Source organism: Colletes latitarsis, chromosome 7 (assembly GCF_051014445.1).
Source record: "Colletes latitarsis isolate SP2378_abdomen chromosome 7, iyColLati1, whole genome shotgun sequence".
In the NCBI taxonomy this organism is placed as follows: Eukaryota; Metazoa; Arthropoda; class Insecta; order Hymenoptera; family Colletidae; genus Colletes; species Colletes latitarsis.
The window spans coordinates 19,254,823-19,276,497 of record NC_135140.1 but is presented as its reverse complement, the minus strand read 5'-3'; the positions used below and the strand labels follow the sequence as shown (position 1 = coordinate 19,276,497).

General features: G+C 44.4%; 1 protein-coding gene across 4 annotated transcripts in view; it reads left to right on the top strand.

Moving 5' to 3' along the window:
* LOC143344187 (protein kinase C-binding protein NELL1) overlaps positions 1-19,550 on the top strand; it is a 71,403-nt gene extending 51,853 nt beyond the window's left edge. Inside the window, exons 3-14 of one of the 4 annotated variants that reach the window (XM_076770006.1) lie at positions 4,073-4,223; positions 5,384-5,666; positions 5,978-6,133; positions 6,260-6,482; positions 6,601-6,792; positions 7,805-7,924; positions 8,518-8,778; positions 8,907-9,284; positions 9,465-9,724; positions 9,860-10,102; positions 13,851-13,871; positions 17,615-19,550. In XM_076770006.1, the coding sequence (XP_076626121.1) occupies positions 4,073-4,223; positions 5,384-5,666; positions 5,978-6,133; positions 6,260-6,482; positions 6,601-6,792; positions 7,805-7,924; positions 8,518-8,778; positions 8,907-9,284; positions 9,465-9,724; positions 9,860-10,102; positions 13,851-13,871; positions 17,615-18,337 (3,011 nt within the window). In that variant the 3' untranslated portion in view covers positions 18,338-19,550. Of the gene's footprint in view, positions 1-4,072; positions 4,224-5,383; positions 5,667-5,977; positions 6,134-6,259; positions 6,483-6,600; positions 6,793-7,804; positions 7,925-8,517; positions 8,779-8,906; positions 9,285-9,464; positions 9,725-9,859; positions 10,103-13,850; positions 13,901-17,614 lie in introns of all 4 variants that reach the window. The other 3 variants (XM_076770005.1, XM_076770008.1, XM_076770007.1) reach the window with 3 other exon arrangements.
* Positions 19,551-21,675: the final 2,125 nt, after the last annotated feature.

Sequence of the window (21,675 nt, the reverse complement as noted above, 5' to 3'; positions counted from 1 at the left end):
CGAACGTGAGGAAACATCGAGGACCTATCCTATATTTTATTCAGTGTATAACACATATTACAAGGGCATAACAAGGTATATGATAGTATAGAAACATTTATAAAGCGCTTTCCTTTATCGATGTTTTTCCATTTCTTTCACCTAGGACCATATTTTTTGTTCTGGCAATGTACATACATGTTGCCTACAATAAAATAAAACACTTCCAGAGGCAGGGGACGAATAAATCATTTGAGAACAATTTACACTCGTGTTAGAATTGCGTGCGAGTTGTACGCGGTGCAGTAAATCTCATGGCGAGAACCGAAACCGCTTCGACGGGCTTCTCTTAACCCGAATATAGCCTTATTTCCATATCGGAGGGTCGTTTCTAGCGCGAGCAATCTTCCTCGACTATTCTAGGCAGTAATCATTGCCAGTCGTAAAGTCGATTATTGCTTTTCGTAAATCACAACCTGCTTCCTCCTTCTGTCCTTTTGTGTCTGGAACTGCCCTTGTACACGTGTACACCGCAAAAAAACAGAACTGACAAATAGAGTTGCTCCAAAAGCTCGGAACTGTTTTTGTTCAACGGAGTCATAAACTCGAAAAACAATTGTTACTCATCAGTTAGAACGCGTTGGTTACATAACCAGCGATTAATCGATATCGCGAAAGGTCAGTTACATAGCCAGTGTCGGCGCATCGTCTCCGTTGGTAGACTTCCGGAGGAATTTCCCTCGTTGCCGCATATCGATTCCTCCTTTTGAGTTTCGAGATTTGATTCGATTCGACGAACTTTCAACTTCCATTAACTCTACCAATTTTCAACTGGTACATTTTTATTCGCATCTTTTCAAGGTCATCTTTCTCAACGAATCAAATTTTCGATTTGAACCGAACAACCCTTTCTCCGATTGACAAATCGATGTACACCAAACGAGACAGCACAGGTCATCGATATCTCGATATTAAATAAAATCTCTCCCGTTCGAATTGCCGCGCGTAATATCGCGTATCCAATTACGTGGTCCTCCACCCCCGCTACGTAAACGTTTGCACCCTCTCGTCCTCTCAACCCCCCATGCTTTCATGCAGCCGATCGGTATTAGAGAAACGTGTATCCAAGCTGAAAGCGTGGGCGACGGTGCAACGTCCGCGAAAAGCGAGTGGAATCGCTTTGGTGGGGCTGGGAGGGATGGTCGGGCCAAGGGTGGCTGTCAGGAGGGGTTTCCCCGAAAGAAATTTCAATTACTGGGGCCACCCTTGCCTGCCTTGCACCCTCCGTCGATGGTTTCGCGGAAGTAGCCGAACGTTCTCTGCGGTTTGCAACATCGAAAACGAAAGGAATGTTCTTTTTGTTTCTCTTTCTATCGTTGCACAGCCCTTTCCATCCCCTATTCTTTGGCTTCGTGCGAGTTTCCGTGGTCTGAAATCGTTGGTATTGTTCCAGAGAATCGTTCGGCGAGTTTCTGGCAAACGGTGATGGCTTCCTTTCAAGCATGAATTAGCTCTTGGTTCGTTCTTTTCGATGTGTGTTGCAGACACGCCGTTCAAAATTATTGGGATTTTCCGCCATTAGATGATTGGCGGGAATCGCGACACTAATGTTCATTGCGGCAGAATTTCCAACTCTTTCTTGTGAATTCTTGTGAATCTCAAGGTCCCAACGAATGCATCTACGTATTCCGTATAAATAAATGGTCGACAGCAATTTCTTGTCGCTGTTATTCATCTTGTCACGAGCTCACCCTCGATAAATATTTCCTCGGACAGTCGATCGAGGAAGAACCATCCCCGAAATTCGGTTTATTCTGTTCGGATTGGAAGAGCTTCGTAAGGGAACCCATTGTGACCGTCGGACAAAGGACACGAACTATATACGCCGACACGTGGCGGAGTTTTCTCCGAACATAGAAAACAAGATTTCGCGATCCCCCTTTGTAGTTCAGCGGGGAACGAGCCCACTAGTCCTGGAATTGGGTGACCCCTTGGGACCCCTTTGTAGGGTCGGCTGATTTAATCTCTCCGTTATTTATTTCCGAAACGAATAACTTTCTCCTTGACCATCTTCGCAGATGCTAAATTAATGCCCCGTGCTGATCCAAAAATTCTCTTCCCCTAAATCACTCATACTCGCCTTTGGATACTAGCCTCAAATTTTGTTTCTCGATTGATCACCGGTGGTTGAATAATACTGCATAGTATGAAATTTCTTTTCCACACCAGCAATGGCAGATCCAACTCGGATTCAATGGACTCAACGAACGGTGTGCATCAATTGTTTTGATAATATTTCACGAGGCATAAACTGCTTTGTATATTTTCTAAAGTTCAGGCATGGTTCTCGAGTGTATTATGTTACACATCTGCTTGCGAGAATCAAGGTTACTAGGTAGTGTATCAAAATAACTCGTCAGACAATCTGATCATTGCGTGATGATCTCATCTTTCCGTGAACGAGTATTGACGCTCAAGACTTGCAAGGATCAAGTAACTAACCCAATAGAGAATGGGTATACCCTACGATAATTCCCTTCTATCGTCAACGATGCGTCGAACTCATAGTAACCTGCAAGGTCCAGGTCCAGGTCTATCTCAAAACAGCCTCACGTTCATTATTATCAAATTCATCCATGTACAACTTCTCCAATGACACTCCACCGTTGTTCGAATTCGTTTCTCGACCGAACCAGATACCACCAAGGCGTTTTCTGTCATCGTTCGTGCAATAACATTCGCTAGGTACGTGTGTCAATTTGCGTGGAACGATTATACGCGAGCTGAGCACCTCGATATAGTTCGCCGTTACTGTAGAACCGACCGTGGACGTGGATAATTGATCAGACGCGGCTCGTGGGCTAGAGAAACGATCGACTCGGTTCGATGGTCCTCGAGAGCACGAAAAAAAGGAGCCGCGGGTTTATTGCTGAGCCCCGTTGGTGTCCGGTTGCTTTATTAAGCTCGCGGCGTGTCTGTAACTCGAGGAGAAAAACTGATGGCGTCGCGGAACCACTGGGAAGCCAGCCAGTGGACGACCATGTGCGGGTGCACTTTATACCCGGCCACGCACCTTCGTCCCAAGGGGGGTATTTGCACTTGCATTCGAGCGGCAGACCCCGATCGTTTGCATGAGACGGATTACACGGTTCGCCGCATGATCGACACCGGGAGGAACGGGAGGGAAAGTCAAAAATTAATTCCGCCGGAGTCGACGTGGTTAATTGGAGGACAATGGATACGTTTTGCATAGGGGGAGAGGAATCGCGCGTTATGGCGCGTTAAACGAAACTTTATCGTCCGTGTCTTATGCGAGCTAATAGAGTATGTTTCCTCGGATACAGAGGGTGTCGCGTTACCGAGCGTCCATCGACTGTGTACGTTCTACAGGTGACCCCGAGCACGGTTCAAAAAGAGCGCAGGTGATTCTACAGGGTGTCCCATTTTTATCTACAAACGCTAGTCACTCGGCTAAACGTTGTTTACAAATGATTTCGAAGGGGAATGTAATTTAATGTAATTAATCTCTGTTTAGTTTGTCTCTTTCTGTAACTATAAGGAATTTAAAATGTGTCGGATAGTTTTTCAAGTAGAAGCTTCGGATTTCTGCTCGAGAAGCTCACAATTCGGTTCGTTGGAGGAGGAAAAATTTTTTTCGAATTTTCACGAGCGAAACCGAGCCGGAAACTGCAGTCAATCGAATTTCCATGTCAACTTGATTGCGTAACTACGAGCGGGAACAGTGAATCGGACAAATCGATGCGACCCACCAAAAATTTCGGCTGACCTACATCGCCAAACTCTTTTGTCATCGAGTGAAACAGCGTTCCCGAACTTTTCTGAAATTGCTAACCCTGGCAAATTAAGCCTCTGCCCAACTTTTGTCAAAATTAACGCAACTATAGTCCAAAAAGTGTGGAAGCGATTCCCAAAGAAATTGTAATTTTTATTCAGCGAGGAACGGATAAACGGTTCTTTGTCTTTCATCCGGATAAGGATTTTTCCAATTTTTGTTCACGATACTATTAATATTATCCGTGCCACGCGAAAAGATCGACCGAGATGCGGGAATCATTGAGTTTTACTACTGCAGGCGAGGAGAGGGAGCTCCGACTGAACGAGGCGAGCTTCGAACGAGCAGTTACGCTACTCCGACGGGTTCCGGAATTCACTATAGCCGCCGCTCTGCGACAGGAGGAGGCCAATTCCGGGACGATCGTCGCCTTTTCACATGGGAACAATAGGTACGACGCGTGTAATTTAATTCCACCCACTGATTCTCGCTTCGGGACTGATGGTCCGGAATTCAAAGTGACTCGGACAACGCGTTGGAACTCGAGCAATGCATGAACGAAATACGAGATCGAGCTCCGGGAATCTTCAGATTCTCTTTCCCTTTATCTCCATTGAGAGTCTCGATTCTATCGCTTCAAAGCGGGGGTTCGATAAACAAGTAGTCATTTCAGTTGGGAATTGTTAACTTTTCGTCCTGTATCAATCAGTGAAAGTACCGGTTATAAAGGGTCAAGTATGATCGAAGAGATAGAGCCAAGAGCCTCCATTGTCCATGCCGATCGGACCAAACAGCGATCGAGCAATGAATTAGAAGCAACGATGCTTAAAGGGAGTCCGCGAACTGGAAAAGGTAGAAAAGCCAGTCTTAAGGAAGTTACTGTGTCAATTGTTGAGCCGGGATGAAGAAAAGCACTTAACCTCAAAGTAGTTGCACCCTCTGTTGGCACGCGAGGAGTGCAGTCTAGTCGTTTTGACCTGACTGACACAAATTGGATGCATGCACCTACGTGTCCGCGTATTAGACGGTAATTAACACGCTCTGCCGAGCAGAAAACACGGCCAGTTTATGCGAAATTTAATGTTAATTCGCCGTTGTCCCAAATTGAAGATACATCGTAGGGATTTGCATGGAACGGTCCACGTCCAAAGACCCCGTCGATACACGCCCTCGACTCGTCTATTGGCACACGTAGAATCAAGATTCCTATTATTATGAATCATTAAGGGCATCCAAGTGGTTAGAATCGACGATCAGCGCGAAACGGAAATCACGATGCACGCGCGTAACATGTCCTCATCTGATTCGATCGCGTAATCAATTTATTCCATGCACACGTTTCAATTAAAAGCTCGAGACGGGGTTCAATCGATCTCCAGATGTTATTCGCGTGCTACGTTCTGTGACCGTGTTGTCGAACCAATTGCTGCGTCAAGTTATTCGATTAAATAGCTGCGCGATAATTCATAGGAATCGACTGCACTCGAATCAATTGAATTTCTCGAGCAACCGATCTACGTTACCGTAGATTACATTTTACGAGTTTGCAATGTCCCTTTTAGCCGTTGCGATTCTCGATAGAAAAGTGAACTATCTCTGTGCGATTGGTAGATATTTGGAGCTGCAGAGCAGCGGTCGTAAGGACGAGCTTCGACTTCACTACGTATCGCGCCGAGACGGGACTGTCCACGTGGAGGCGTTTCCTTTCCGACTGGCCGACGGCGCCTGGCACAGGGTCGCCCTGAGCGTAAGCGGCTCGCAGGTCGAGCTGCTCGTCGACTGTCATCCCTTGTACAGACGGTTGCTTAGGCCCGGACCACCTGACACCAATTTCACTTTGCCACAGCTTCAGCTTTGGGTAGGCCAGAGAAACGTCAGACACTTTCTCTTCAAGGTACGAGTCGTTCATTACTAGCGCTATCCCCCAATTCCTTCTACAACTGCCAACCGTATCGCAATGGAGCATAGACCTAAGGCCGAGGATTTGACGCGGATTACTCCGTAAATTTAAGTTTAGTTTAGAGCGTCTTTGGCCTACAGGGTTCTCAGGCTCAGCTTCAAGGGCACTTGTTTAGTTTCGCGGAGGGTATGCTTGAGAAACAGGGTTACGAGTGTTAGAAAAAGCGTATATAGCGACGGTAGCGCTACTTTAAATCCTAACTCTACATTGGACTGAGATAAGTTGGTACCATTTTCGCGCCACAGGGTGCTTTGCAGGATGTGAAGCTGATACCAGGACCCCATGGCTATCTTTCCCAGTGTCCCCAGCTAGATTCGTCCTGTCCCACTTGCGGTCAATTTTCTATATTACAAAATACTGTGGAACAGCTGATGCATAACCTCAACGAACTTACGCGTAGGGTGAGTAAATTGTCAAACGACTTGGCGATACTGTCCTCGTCGTAAGAAATGGGTCGAGACACGTATTTAATTTTCTCAGTCGCGGACAGGCGATCAACTTGTGCTCATTAACGTCCTTCCTTTTAGCTAGCCGTTGCAGAGGGCAGAATAAGCAAAGTGGAAGAGTGCGAGTGCCAAAAGTCGTGCAGGACTAATGGCACCGTCCAAGAGGATGGTGCGACTTGGAACAAGGACTGTCAACAGTGTTCTTGCGTACACGGTGAGATCGAGTGTAGGCCGACACCTTGCGCCCCTGTCACCTGCAAGAATCCTGTCATTCCTCCGGGACAGTGCTGCCCGATTTGCTTGAGTAAGTTTCCCACAAAGACACCCGTTATCTAAGACCGCGGTCCAAGCGTACGACTGCCTTGGTCAATGCTATCGGAGCAAACACTTGGTAATTCGCATCCTGGCGTGTCTGTTCCCAGAGCAATGTTACTTGCTCGGCGATATTTACGATCACGGTGTGAAAGTCTCGCCGAGACAGTGCGTCGAATGCGATTGTTTCGACGGTAGCTTCACCTGCAAAAGGTTCGACACGGAAACAAAGTGTCCACGATTGCCTTGTCCACCCAGTGAGCAAATAAGCGTGGCCGAAGAGTGTTGCAAGTTTTGTCCAGGTACGTTTGCGAGCAAGAGAACATCCATTGGTACTATTACTTTAATCTTCTGAGACCTTTTCGACTTTTACAGCAGAGACAGAGTTCGATCGAATCTAACAATATTTCTCGGAAGCCCTTAGTGAAAATTAACGTAAAGTCAATAACGAACGAGATCGCTCATTGCCCTCGCTAGTCCATTTTAACAAAATATCATTTCGATGTTTAGCATGATGTAATAATCTATTAACCCAGCATGCAGCCTCTGGCAAAAGGTTCCTCATCCGATAAACCGATACTCTGGCAAATTTGAGACGTAGGCAAAAGGTACCCTCCCTGTAGGTGAAGCTATAATGTGGACTTTATTGATAGTTTTGATCTGGTGACTCTTTGTATCACTTCTTTATCCGATACTAGTTAAATGGTTACATTATGCATTGATTTCCGTGTTCTGACATATTTGAAGAGTCGCCACAGTTACACCCTACCTACACCAAATTATTTAACCATTTATTCCAATCAAAGAACACTTTGCCAGGGGTTGTCCTCGTTGCTAAATCAGTCACTTACTCGCCATAATAGCCCATTAACTAAGGATCAAATAAACAAAGGGACGCATGCCTCGTCAGGAGATCCCAGACTACTCATTTTTTATCGTCACTTAACGCGCTCATCAGCATGAAAAATTAACGAGAATTCACGAGCGAAGGTCTTGAAGCGTAACCCTAACTATTTGACGAGCTCTTGCACAATGACAGAGCTTCGGATGGTTAATGGTTCCCAAGATATTTAATTTTAATATAAAATATCTTACGAACGATTAATCGTCTGCTCTTAAATTTGGGTGCCATTAGTTCTTACAAGCTCTGTACAGAAGCTCGTCAAAAAGTCAGGATCATTTCTTCTCAGTCTTGGACACTGAGAATTCATCCAATTCCCTGGCGGCGGCAGCTTCCCGCTAAAACTAAACCAAATACGCTAATCGAATGTTCTAACTGTCTCTTCATCTGCCTGGCTAACCCAATTTAACCAGGGGTGGACTACTGCGCGAAGGGCCACAAGTGTCACGCTAACGCATCCTGCTTGAACCTCCAGACAACCTACGCCTGCCAGTGCGATATTGGTTTCCAGGGGGATGGTCATAACTGTCACGGTATCTAATATGCTTTCCTCTCTAACTTAACGCGCTCGTATTAACCTTCGAACCGTCTCGATGGAGGCGGACCGGGTCGATGGGAAATTCTTGCTCGACCACGTGCAATTTCCGATCGATCCAGCCGCGTGAAATATTTAAACGATCATGTTGACACGCGGAGAACGTGACACGTGTTTACACACACGGCTCTTCTTTGTCCGTGTTGAAGAGCCGGACTGTCGTTCGGAGGAGGATGGTCGTGAGTACAGAATTGCGGTAACGAGGATACGCGTTCCTGTCCTGAGACAGTGATTCCGTATTTTGTTAACGATTCAAACTCTATTTCAAGTGGTCAAGCTCAGGGCCTACCGATAGTTTTCATCGGTGATTAGTCCTTGGAGGCTTTAGTTAAGTCTGAGATGCATCTAAGCAACTCTTTCTATGTTTCGTAAGAGTACAGCCACATTCCTGCAATTCTGTAATCCAATAACTGCAATTTCAATCAAATACGTGCATTTACGAGCCTCTCCTCGCAACGAAAAGTGTCGAAAACAACACGTTTTTGCATTCGTAATTGCATTTCACATTGACCTAATTTGTTGGCGATTCAGACGTAGACGAGTGCAAGCAGCAAGGTGGCTCGGAGGGTCACCACTGCAACGCTAACACAAAGTGTGTCAACGTGATTGGCTCGTACACGTGCGAGTGTCTTCCGGGTTACCATAGAGTCGACAAATTCAACTGTGCGGAACTTGACGAATGCGCGACCGGCCATCACGCGTGCGACGAACATGCGACTTGTGTCAACACAGCTGGCAGCTACTACTGCGTATGCAAGGATGGATACACGGGCGATGGATACACCTGCAAACGTACAGTATTCTATTTTATGTTCTATGTTGATCGTAACACTTTTTTCCTTCCAACACAATTTTCTTCCGGCGCTGCGCCCCCTTTCCAGCCCGTGATCTTCCTAATCTCTTGACCTCTTTTGGTTTAGCCGTGTGCAATCAGACCTGTCAAAATGGCGGCGAGTGTGTGGCGCCGGGAAGGTGTTCCTGTCGACGCGGTTATATCGGCAACAGTTGCGAGCTCGACTTGGACGAGTGCGCCAGCGACCTACACAGGTGCCATCAGTCCTCGACGTGCTTCAACATGCCCGGGTGGTACTACTGTCGCTGCAAACCTGGCTACAGAAGTGCACTCCATGACAGCACTCAGGGCACACAGTGTCTCGATATCGACGAATGCAACGATCAAACAATCGAAAGGAGGCACACGTGCCACCCTAGCGCGAAATGTGTCAACACCGAAGGAGGGTACGAGTGCATGTGTCCACCCCAGGAAGACAATCACACCGCGGAGGAATGCAGGCTCAGTAGGTGTCCAGGTTGTCTTAAATTAAAAGACTAGAACAATGAATCCTTTCGTCGTCCCTGTACGCGCTTGATCCTTATTCCTGTTGCATGAGGAGTATTTCTAGTTAAGTGGCAATCCTCGATGGCTCCATGGTGGCTCGTCAATTGATTCTGTTTTCTACTTTCCTCGACTTGTCCAGGTTGTTGGTTCGAGAACCGCGAAGTGGAGAATGGCGAGACGTTAGCGCCGGCCGGAAATCCCTGCAGAAGATGCACGTGCAAGGACGGCGTCGTCACTTGTAGAGATCCTATCTGCGACTGCAGCGCTCCGGGAAGCCACAGGGATAAGTGTTGCCCGCAGTGTGATCCTGCGGCCTCCTGCAGGCACCAGGAACTCCATCACCTAGTCTTCAGAAGCGGTGAACGATGGATATACCAATGCCAGACTTGCGAATGCCTGGTAATAAGATTTGTTGCGATAACATAGCTCGTAGTAGACGTTGATGGTGCATAATTCTGAATTCCATTAGATCATTTGCAATCTCTAGGCTTAATCTGCCTATGTATCTGTTAAAATCATTGCAATTTATTGCAGTATGGCGAAATAGACTGCTGGCAGATGGAATGTCCACCAGTGACCTGCTCGAATCCCGTAACAGAGGACGGGGACTGTTGTCCTCGTTGCGAGGATGATCCTTGCGCGAGAGAACTGCCTGGAAACAGTACCTCCCTCTCGGTGCTCACTCGACCACAGCCCTGCAGCTACTCCGGGATCATCCACGATAGTGGCAGCTCCTGGCAGGACCCCCATGACAAGTGCACCACGTGCGAGTGCAAGGTAAGGAGGACGTCCAGCCACGATCACGTGGAAGGACCGAAGAAACCGAATCGTCGGTCCTTTACCCGTGGAAGGTCCGCAGGATACGGATAGGATAGGGGGGTTCGTGAGAGAAGAGAGGCGAAGGATTGAGAAGGATCGATGGTCCGGATGATTCACACATTACATCGTCGATCCACGTTTGGATCGTAGCTACACTTTGGATTTTCTATCTGTTTGTCATACATGGCAAAGAAAATGTGATGTGCTCAGTTTCATACAGCGTAGTCAAAAAATGGCGTCACCCAGTAAACTTGCATACTTTAGCGACCAAATTTATACCCTTTAGCGTGTAGTGTACACGATTGAGAATGCATTAGGACTTCTTCCTTGTCTTAAATTATAATGTTGTCTTCGTGACGCCATCGTAATCTTGAGTAGTCATGTGAGAGTCAATTCGTATATACTAGCGCCACCTAGTCTTCTTTGCTCGATGTTCTTCCCAGTACTTACGTACTTTAGTATTGGCACTGGTGCTTCGTTAAACATTAACTCTTTCCCGTACTTTAACGAGTTTGACTCGTGATAAAGATTTTGGCCCAAACATGAATATCACGAGCCAGGCTCGCAGACAACAAATCACGATCGTGATTGAGTTTCAGTTCCGATCAATACGCCACAAGAGTTGGCTACGATTCTTATAATCTCTGTTGCAACGCAGTTTAGCATCAGTCTGGTCCATTTACCACGCGTTGACGCCTAAATACCACGGGAAGGGGTTAAACAACGTTCATGTCACATTCTTGTACTTAAGCAATGATAACTTAAAGAATATCTTGATCAACGTTTCTTCTCGTCGCACTCTCTTTTCGCGCGATATCAAGAGCTCAAGGTCAGTAAACGAAAAGTAAATATCGCATTAAGTTAGCCGTGAATCTGTCATGTGTCTAATCAGTTACGTTCACTATAATACGTCGAGGTACGACCAGTTGCTGTGCGACAGCCGCCCATCCAAAAACATCATGATGTACATAATACACGTGGCGGATTAACATTATAATAACGTTCTCTTTCTATATCTGTTCTCTCTTGTAATATGCTTTCGCTGTATCTAAACTCAAGCGCTCAATTAACATCGCTTTTTTAATGCATGAACAGTTATCAACATTAGCGTGTTACTATCTTGATGTTTAAATGTCTGAGATGTAAGAGATAATTGTAAATTAATTTAGTATAATTTTATGTTAATCAAGAATAATATTTAATTGACTGTTTGTGTCGTTTCTAATGTAAATACGTATTGATTTACTTATCAAATGCTTGTAGAGCATTATATATTTATGTGACTAATATTTATTTAAGAAATGTGCAGGTACGATTAATCTTAGTAATCAAAGGACGAGGTTTTCGTAATTACCTAGAATCAATAGAAACGTTATATATCTTTTAAAAGCTATTTAAGAATCGTTTCGAAACAAAAAGTAGATAACGCGAGAATTAACTTATTTTTGTCTTTATTGACAATTCTCTTTGAATTTACCGTTCTAAATGTAAAAATAATTCGTCCGCCACGTGTACAAATAAAGTCACAACACACGAGCATATATATACCTTTTTTTCTCGCTCTCTTTCGCTCTCTATTACTTTTTTGTCTATATTATTTATTTATCGTGTCAGTAGGTAACCCTCGTATAATACAAGGTGCCTATACATATACTGACTGTAATTTATTTCTAGTACTATGCCATTTATTTTTGCGGTGTGTATAACGCGAGTCAACGTTGCAAAGCTATGCGCTAAAATCTTGGTCTTTCACACGCTGAGAGAAAATTAGGATCAAATTTAACAAGCTACGAATATTTCTATTGCTAACGTTTCGTTTAAGTCTTTGAAGTTTACGATTCAACTCAAACTCAACACAAATCTAATACAAACCAGACACAGAATCAATCCATTAGCCTAGACCTAATTTGAACTTAGCTCATAGCTAGCTTTAATATAGCTTAGACTTGATCCACACCTAACTCATACTTTAGATGTAAATAGATATTATTGACTTAGCTAATCCACTTAATCCAGCCATAACATAAATGCGATCGTGATGTAACTTAGATGTGATCCTTGTCCGAGACCTAGCCAATTTAAATGACCCAGACCTTAAATGTGATTGTGATCTAACTTAGCCCTTTACTTAACTTAAACTTAGCATTTAGCTGAATCTAGGTGAAACCTCTTTAACTTGGTTCAACTTAGCTTGACTAAAATCTCATTACTACTCGACTTATCAGACAAGTATTACTACAAAGACTTGACGAAACGTTCTAAGCACCACGATAGAACCCAAACAAATGAATCTAGTTAGGCAGTTTGGGAATTTAGACTCAGAGTTAATCGTTTGGGAACACGTTCTCTCGGCGTTGGCTACTAATGCGTCGTGCTAGTCTTGTCATTATGCGATCTCATGCTGTAATCACCAATTGTAAATTACTCCAAGATCTCTTTTGGCAATACAAGCGTCCAAGACACGTTCAGGGGCGTCCCTAAGCTAGCATTAAATTAGATCTGTGTACTTTTTTCGTTATCTGCCTCGCACGCGGCAGTGTTCATTATTATTATTAGTCTTTCACCATCAGTAAGAAAGACGAGATATCCCAATTCGGCACCGTATATACTTATACTGCATGTGTCTCCAAGTGATCAGAGTAATTTCATTGTCTCTGCGTAAATGTAGAAACGAGAGTCATTGTTGTTATTATTTTCGTAGTGACAATTGATTTATCAATCGTAATACGTTTTTGTTTTGACCCTCGCTCACTGTATGGACCAGGTGCTAAATAGCTTGGACGAAAACAATACAGCGATTTCGAATCAATCAATTCGTTATTGGTCTCTTGGATTACTAGAGAGTATTTCTTAATTTTCAGGATTCTTCTCTTGAGATACGATTGTCTATTGATAAATGTAAGAAATAGACTATGCTTGAAGTTGTATCACTGTGAGACACAATCCTCAGTGTGATACAACGACCAGCAATTTCTGTTTTAAAAAATTAAGAACTCGCTCTTCATTCATAGAAATAAAACAGTGGGTCCATTCGCCACTCTCGATCCAAGAAACCAATACTTTCTATCGCAAAATAAAATTTGAAAACCATCGAACACTGCCGCGAAATACGAAAGAATCGCGCGCTCGATCGGACGGAAGACAAAAATTCTAAGTCCTGACTCAGCTCACTTTCGACTGATTTGCGTGAAAACGAAGGCTCGGAAATAAAAGATCTCACTGCTTCGGGTCGGCCCTGCATGGATCGTGTTCAGAACATATTGCCTGGCGATGATTAATCAAAAGCGGACCCGACCTCATAGCGACCGACCGTGTAGCATGACCTCGACCTCGTCGATCCGTTCACGGCAGCTTTCAGTCCTAATAAAGACCAACTGTGCTTGTCTCGTTTTTAAGAGCAAGCAAATCTCAATGTTTAAAAGAGGACAGTAATTAGCAAAAAGAACAGAGTCGAAATCTGGTGAGAAAGCGTTCAACGGAGCACCTCAATAGAGAGCAAATTGGCCTAACTCAGACATAGAGCTAATAGTGTATGCTCCCGTGAATAGATGGACGCGGACAGGGTGGGCTGATACGCTGAGCAAACACGAAGTAACACGAAAGAGTGTAACCGAGTGCTAATACCGTAACCATGTTGTGAAATTTTAACCCCGCCATATTGCCCGTGACGACTAACCTGATAGCCTAACGATGGGTATCCTTGCAGGTGCCGTACTGCGCCCAATTGGTGAGCAATAGCGCGTGTTGTGTGCATCGGTAATCACGTCACTTCTACCTCACCTATAATCTCTACCCGCCTCTTCTCTTTGTTTATTAATGTCTCTTACTGTTATTGTTTATTGTCCATGACTAATTTCGAGCTCGAGTGCTTTCGTTACTCCTCCTGCCTGCTTAGGTAGCTCTCTAGCACTGGTACCGATCCGTTCCACCGCTTGTCTCCATGTTTCTGTTAACCTTTCTTCTCTGTACTGTTCGTTTCTCTAGACTCTAGTAATCCGCGTGTCCCCGTTTAGAGGTCTTTTCGTTCGTTGATAGCCGCACGCTGGTCACCAGGCTTTCTCTTAACCCTTTCTTTGACTGTGTTAGGTCTACGATCTGTCTATGTCACGTGACTATCAGAATTATCATTTTCATATAATGCATATTATGGGTATCAAACAAAATTCGTATCGTGCGAACGTAAATTTTCGTATCGTCCCAAACTCAAGAAGGTATTTTCTATGGTGCATTTAACCATTTCTTGAGCATCTTAAACATGCACCATCCATTTTTACTCGATCATTTTATCGATGATGTTCTTAGCGCACATGGGCATAGAAATCCGGCCCATCTCAGGCCCCATGATTTTTTCAGGAAGTGACACCCAATATGACATCTAGTATTCATAATTGCCTTGAGAATGGCACGTGACGTAGACCTGACTTAATATTGCGCTAAGAAAATGTTAATTGGCAGGGTGAATCGCGAGCACGTCGCATGTTTCATACGTTTAATTCTTGTCAAAAATGTTCTTGATCGACGCGTCGGCGATTTTTCATTTATCTGTAAACTAACTCATCGTTCATGAATTACTATCTTTCGATTAATAGAATAAAGAATGCATACTATCTTTGAACATTGTCATCTTCATCAGGTACGAAAATCAATATCATTGGTACCATCGGTTTTATTCGCTACAATATCATTTGTTAATAACGAAATATCAATAGCTGTCAACATAGCAAATCTAGAAATGTCTACAAAATACTAAAATTTCATTTCCATTAATTTTAATTCTACTAGAGTAGATCTCAAGGTTTAAAACATTTTTAAAGATAAAAATGACATTGGTATCAACTAAACCAACTTAGTACCATTTACTTTATGCAATAATAGAACTATAGTTACGCGTTATCAGCAAATCATCGATCGATCGATCAAGAAATGTATGGATCCTCTACTCTGGTACAGTGGCTGAATGCACGTTTACAGAAAAAGAATAAAACTCGCATGCACCGACTCACCCCACGCTCTCATGACTAAAACGATTCAACTAACTTCTTTCACTTAGCTCGCACACATTTCGAGACGCACTGTCGTCGACATAAATCGAAGATATATAAATCACTTCTGGCCAGTTTATATTTGGTATCGGTCGGGGCGCACGGCGCACGTGGTGACAGAAACACACAAAATACACACAGACTGCATTTTGATTCGTTTCTTTATCTTTATTTTTGATTATGTTTTTTGGTTACACTTGAGCCTCTTTTGCACCCTCCTCTGATCTGCATTCGAGATTCGATAGAAGCACCAAGAGTCTCTTTCTCTCTGTCTATCGAGTGTTGTCCAGCAACGATTCTGGCAAAGAATCCTCGTCAATTTTTTGATCAAACGATTTCGATTCAAGCCTCCAAATTGAAATAGTGACAAATATATGAAACGATAGGAGAAACTAGTGTCTCTCGAAAGCAAAATCGCTCAATTCATTATGTCAATGTTGATCCGTAGAAGCTATTGAATTTTTGGCACATATTTTCAGTTTTCGAATGTGACTTGTGAATCTAAAGCAGAGAAAACAATTCTTTGGAATAAAATAAATCGAAACTGTTCTATAAAGTTTTCTTTTCTGATGCTTCGTTTTCGAGAAAAATAACTTTGAAAACTGCTACATCGGGCGACACCGGCGGACGCTTGGGGGGAACTACCGAGGCGCCATTGACCTACGCCGCACAGCCCCAACAAGTTTTTCAAGCAGATTTTCTCGAAAAGAAAGCCTTGTCAGTAAAAAATGTGTTCTACAGTTTTGATTTATTTTTTGGCAAGAAATCGCCTCCCACCAAGAAGCTGACTATTTGAAAATTACTTACTAAACTGATTTACTCGAGCTATTTTGCCTTCGACAGACTCATTATCGTTACGAGGACGTGAGTTAGTTAGAATTTCAGAAATCCTATGTAGAATAAACAATTTTTGACTCTTTGGGAACGCAAAATAACGTACTATTAGTAAAGTGTGATCACTAATAGCAATTTCGATGCTTTTATGTAAGATTAAAGAAGGAAAAATAATTCTATTCGTCAGATGGTGAGTTTGTATTCGCAAAGGGTCTAAATGAGATATCGTGCTCACTTTGTCAGAGTCGGTGCGAAAAGTAGTAAAAGCCTAGACACGTTGTCGTCAGGTGTCAGATACATACTATGGAAATTCATTGTTTTGTACCCCGAATGTCTCAGCATGATTGTCGTTAAGAATTCTTGTAATTGTGATCGTGAAGTGAACGTCTCACAAAGAGTCACGTGGGTTAAAGAGAGAAAGGAGTCGGACCGAGTGCGGACATCACAAAGGGACGTGAGCGAGGGCGGATATTCACGTCGATTTCCTGTTTCCACGGCGGAATCGTGGCCAGTTCAACGAAACAATGAATTGCATACTATGTGGAGGATTACCTAGTTTTCCTTCCGCGATGCGAAAAGTCTTGGACTCGCGATTCCCGAAACCAAACATGGCGGCCACTGAAGCGACGCGATATAAAACACACGCTTTCACTTGTTCATTTAGACAAATTTGCATCTTACGAAAGAAAACTTGTTAAAATTGTTATCAGGAATTTAAATTTGTAACCACCTAACCTCACTTAGCTGAAGATCACGAGCTCTAGTACGGCCTTGGAACACATGTTAATTGTCTAAAATCGTGTACATATACTGTGGATTGAACTTTCGGTAACCCTTCCGCCAATACGCGGAATATTTTTCAAATAAACCATTTTTTATCAAACTTTGTGGAGTTCTTTTTAAGGTCTGCTCTTTGGTACTGAATTTCTAATCCGTAGTACGAGGCAAATTTAAAAGAACAGCCCCAAAATCCGAGTAGAGACCTGTATCGATCACCAACCGAGTGATTCTAACAAAAACGGCAAGCTGTAACTCATATAACACAGTTTCAACTGATTAATACTGTGGTAGTATCGCTTGCACTCACCACTACATGGCATTCCATCTACTCAGCTATTGATTCCTAGAAACACAGCCTTCCACAACTATCCGATACCTCAGCGCTTAGCAAGGGTCTAACTGGTAGCCTTATCGAGGCGTCCTTCCTTTGGCTCCTGAGAAACAGCATGTCCAATTTGTTAGAATCGCCCAATTCCCCACGATTACACAACGTAGCTGCCCCACGCGATCACCCACACAGACGACAAGTAACGCCTTCAGTCGCCAGTATCTTTATCCAAAGCTAAATCAACAAAACCCAGTGCAAGCAGGTACACTGCTCTGTTTTTAAACACACGGCCGATCACTGTGCAATTAACCCTCCACTCGTCAACGTATCGTATCGTAAACAGCACCGAAAGGAAGCGCACACACTCGCGAAGCCCAAGACTTTTCGCGGTGAGAGGGTAACCGTGAAGAGACGAACGCGAAAGACGTTAAAAAGTCGCGTTCCATCCGCCGTGGCTAACCCAGTGTCCAACGAAACTCTCCGTAGGACGGGCAGCTATGCTGTAGCTACGATTACGGCTGCGCTGGCGATCTGGGCGACAACGAGCAGCAACGTCCTCCAGTCGTTGTTCCTGAGCCTCTCGTACGCAGTCTACCGAGCCCTGCGGGGTCACCGATGGCTGACAGTGCACCGGAAGCAGCTCTATCAGCGGTTACTGCTTCCCCCGGTGGTGCAACAGCCGCCAGCACTTACCTCCTGTCCTCCAACGTCCCCAGGAAAGTCCACTGGACTCTGCAGAACACGGCCCCACCAAAGTTCCAGCAACAGAGAGACGATCACCGTCTCCGGGCGCAACAACTGCAAATCACACCGACGGCCAGGTACCAGTCGGCCGTTGGTGGATCGACGACGCCGTCGTCGACGTCTCACCGCGCTGCATCCACGACGGCGGCGCCGTCGACGACGACGATCAAGACTCCGGTCAAGTACGAAGCCAAATCCCAAGTCCCGTCGCGTCGTCAGCGCATCAAGTCGTCGAGCAGCACCGCGAATCATCGAAGCAACGTGTCCTCTTCCTCGTCCCCGTCCTCTTCGCCTACCCTCGCCATGCTGGTGCCCTCCGGGACGGACCTCGACACGGAGGACGACCGTTCGACCAGCAGCACGCCCAGCGACAGTGTCGTCGCTAACGGATACCGTAAATCGACAGCGGGTCGCCATCGTAGAAGCGACAACTCCGAGTCCGTGGCGCGAGACAGCGCCACTTGAGGCAGAGTGTGCTGTGGACAGCTAGAAGAGAAAGAAATCAGCATTGGCAAGGCATTCCAGGGGGTGTAGAAGCAAAACAGGGGTACCCCGATACGTAGGAGCGAGCAGAGAAGCGTTCTCTATGGTCACCTGGTCATCCGATGGGTATCGTCCAGAGAAACGAATTGGGGGATGAGGAATTCGAGCAGGATAAAGAGAGGAACTACACGGCCGACCCGCCGGACAACGTTGCGTCAACGATCATCACGGATAACTACGTCAACGGCGAGGAGGACGTCTAAACCGGTTCGTCGTGATCCTCGATCACCTAGGCACTCGACCAACTTCCACGGATCATCGATCGTATTATCGCGCGAATCGCGTCAGGAGAGACAGTTTCGGAGGTCGTCCGTGGTCTGTGCGAGCTGTACAGTGGTGACGAAACGCGCTGTAGTGCAAATGGTTCGGAGGACGATCGGTGTGAGCCGGGCCTCAACTTCTAGTCCGTTTTAGAATCGCGTCTCTCGCGTCGAGCAAAGGCCTTCGAGGATGGTATTTAGCAAAATATCACGATTGTTCGTTGGGATTCGTAGAGGCTGAGCCCATTTCTCGTGAACATATAGCCGGAGAGTTAGGTGTGCCAAAAACGAGCCTGCCAAGCCAACACCATCAGCTTCTCTCGTCTTCGCATAACGAGGACGATCTGAGCGCACGGACTTGACGTTTTCGTTCTTTTCTTTTCCGTTACCAGCCCGAGTGGGGACGTGGAGAGTCCCTGGGTGCGTCCGTTGTTACGTCACCGATTGTCAAACGAAGCCATCGCGTGGCTGATGGGTCAAGCATAAAGTTCAGTCGCGACGACGCGCGCAATCTACTACTGGGTCAAGATTAGCCGCGTGAATCGAGAAACTGAGCCCAACGAACAGAGAGGCGTGTCTGTGAGTGTCCTGAGCAAACACGTAAATGCTTTTGCAATTCCTTTGGCGTATTTCATTGAAAAGGTAGCGCACAATATTTGGGCCTTATAAAGTATATAAATTGTCGATGTTCCGCTATGGGAGAACCTCGTAATCGTACTGTCTAGAATGACGAGAAAACGGCGTATAATTATCGTAAGGAATTGAATATCCCAACGAGAAGGACAAAGTTATTACATAGGAGAGTTCCGTAATATACTATATAATATATACAAATATATAAATATTATATATATATGAGAATATATATATATATATACAAATAATGTAAGTATATTCGACGGATATGTGCGAAACATAACGAATCTATCGATGTTGAGTATGTAAATCGGAAGACAACTATGACTATAAAGTATTCTACTATGGATGATCATATCTCGTGACAATATAGATAACGCACGGTAAACTCCGGGAGGCTATATACAATCACTATAGCCCGTGTGTTTTGGTGAATATAGTCTACGCTTGAAAGTAAACTTAAGAAACATTAGGGTACTGATCTGAATTCGTGGAGACTTCAATCGCAACGTTAGAGATCCGTGGTTCAGTTTCTCTGGTTCCGGACGCTGACTGATTTATGCCTGATCCAGGTATTTAATCATCGAACGCGCAATTTGTGCCTCCGAGGTTAATGAGGCCTTGGTCCTCGGACACTTTTGCACGGTGGAAATCAGAGGTGTCTGTTGATGATCTGCCTTAAAGGCGATCTGCCCCCGCCCCCATTCAGAGGCCCACTTGTTAATCGGAGAGGTCAATGTTTTAATCGCTATAGTTGCAGGATAAAATGATAAGACACGTTCAGTATTATTGAAAGAAACTATGAAGATGACCAGGGTACTCTGTGCTCGGCCAATTGTTCCCTACACAATCTCGTTTAACCAATATTATCAACCTTCAGGTGATGAGATTAACTAAACTAGTTCATTTCTTTCAAAGGATCATATCTGATTGGCTATAGTAGTTTATCCAAAACAATAACTTCTGTAACATCAACATAGGAGCAACGACACGAGTTAGACCAATGTACCCATTTTTTTTCTATAGAGACCAAGATAAGTTAGACCTAGACCATTGTGTGCTGCTAGAAACTCATCAGCACTTCCTTGCAGTAGTCTATACTTGCCAATTTTCATTTTGTTAAAAGAGAACACACAATTGCCACCCGCTTCCAAAAAAAAAAAAATAAATAAAATCATAGCCATAGTCATGTATTTCAGCAGAGAAAAAGAAGTTTCGTTTAGGATGACGGATTCAGAAAATGGTGATCGTCGAGGGAACGGCAAACGGACCGTTTAGATAGCAGACACGTCTGACTTTCCACCATGCCAATTAGGTCTCCTGTTCAATTATTAGTTGTACACCGGACGATGAACGTGCCGGCTCGCTCGAACGATTCTTTATCTCGCTCAACCTAACGCGACCACTACGACTACATTCCTCCTTGATTTACAATAAGTAGGCACTAATGAGAGAAACATATAAATATATATATATAAATAATGAAAGAAAGAAATGAATAAATAAATAATTAAATAAATGAATGAATAAATAAATAATTATATATATATATACATATATGAAGAGAGAGCACGAGTATATACATGTATGTATACATATACGAAAAAAAGGAACGGTGAAGTACTCGAGTGAATATAGAATTATAACCAATCTCCTGACGAAAGAAAGAAGAGTGTAGAGACTTGTATAACGTGCATTCGAGAGTTCATCGGTAATCGTTTGTTCAATGTGCAATAACTTAACGGTAACGGCTTAATTTGTAAAGGAGACTCCTATTAATCGCGCGGAACCAGCGATGCTCCACGTCCGATGGAGGATTTTATTAAGGCAACACGATATTTCGCTCGTATCGCGTGGCTGTTGCTCGCGTCGCCTTGTTTCTCACGAATATTTCGTCGGTAAATCTTACCATTTCTCAGAGTCAATTTTGAAGATCAGACTCTGGGCCAAGAGACCCCTGAACAGTCTATTTAGTTTGATCGTTAGAGCTTCGTTTTCTCGGTGTACCAGAAGGTTTGTAAATATTTTAGCAGTTCCAAACTATTCGAATGCCTGTACACTGTCTTTTTATTTTCTCGAATCTTGAAGTTGAAATTGTTTGTCGGGAACTAGCAGACAGCCACGTGATGCTTGGACTCCAGACACGTACGAAGTGGAGACGTTTTGTTTCCTCCTTAACGTTATCGTTGCGTGTATATACGCGACACTATAATTTTCGATCGTCGCGCGTACCGCAGAGCCCTATACAATCGAGGTTCGATTCGTAACGATGTCGGCTCGCGCTTCATCTTCGTTTCTGATGTCCTCTCGCGCACCAAGAGAAAACCAGCTCGTCATCTTGATGGTAGCCGTATGTTGGATACC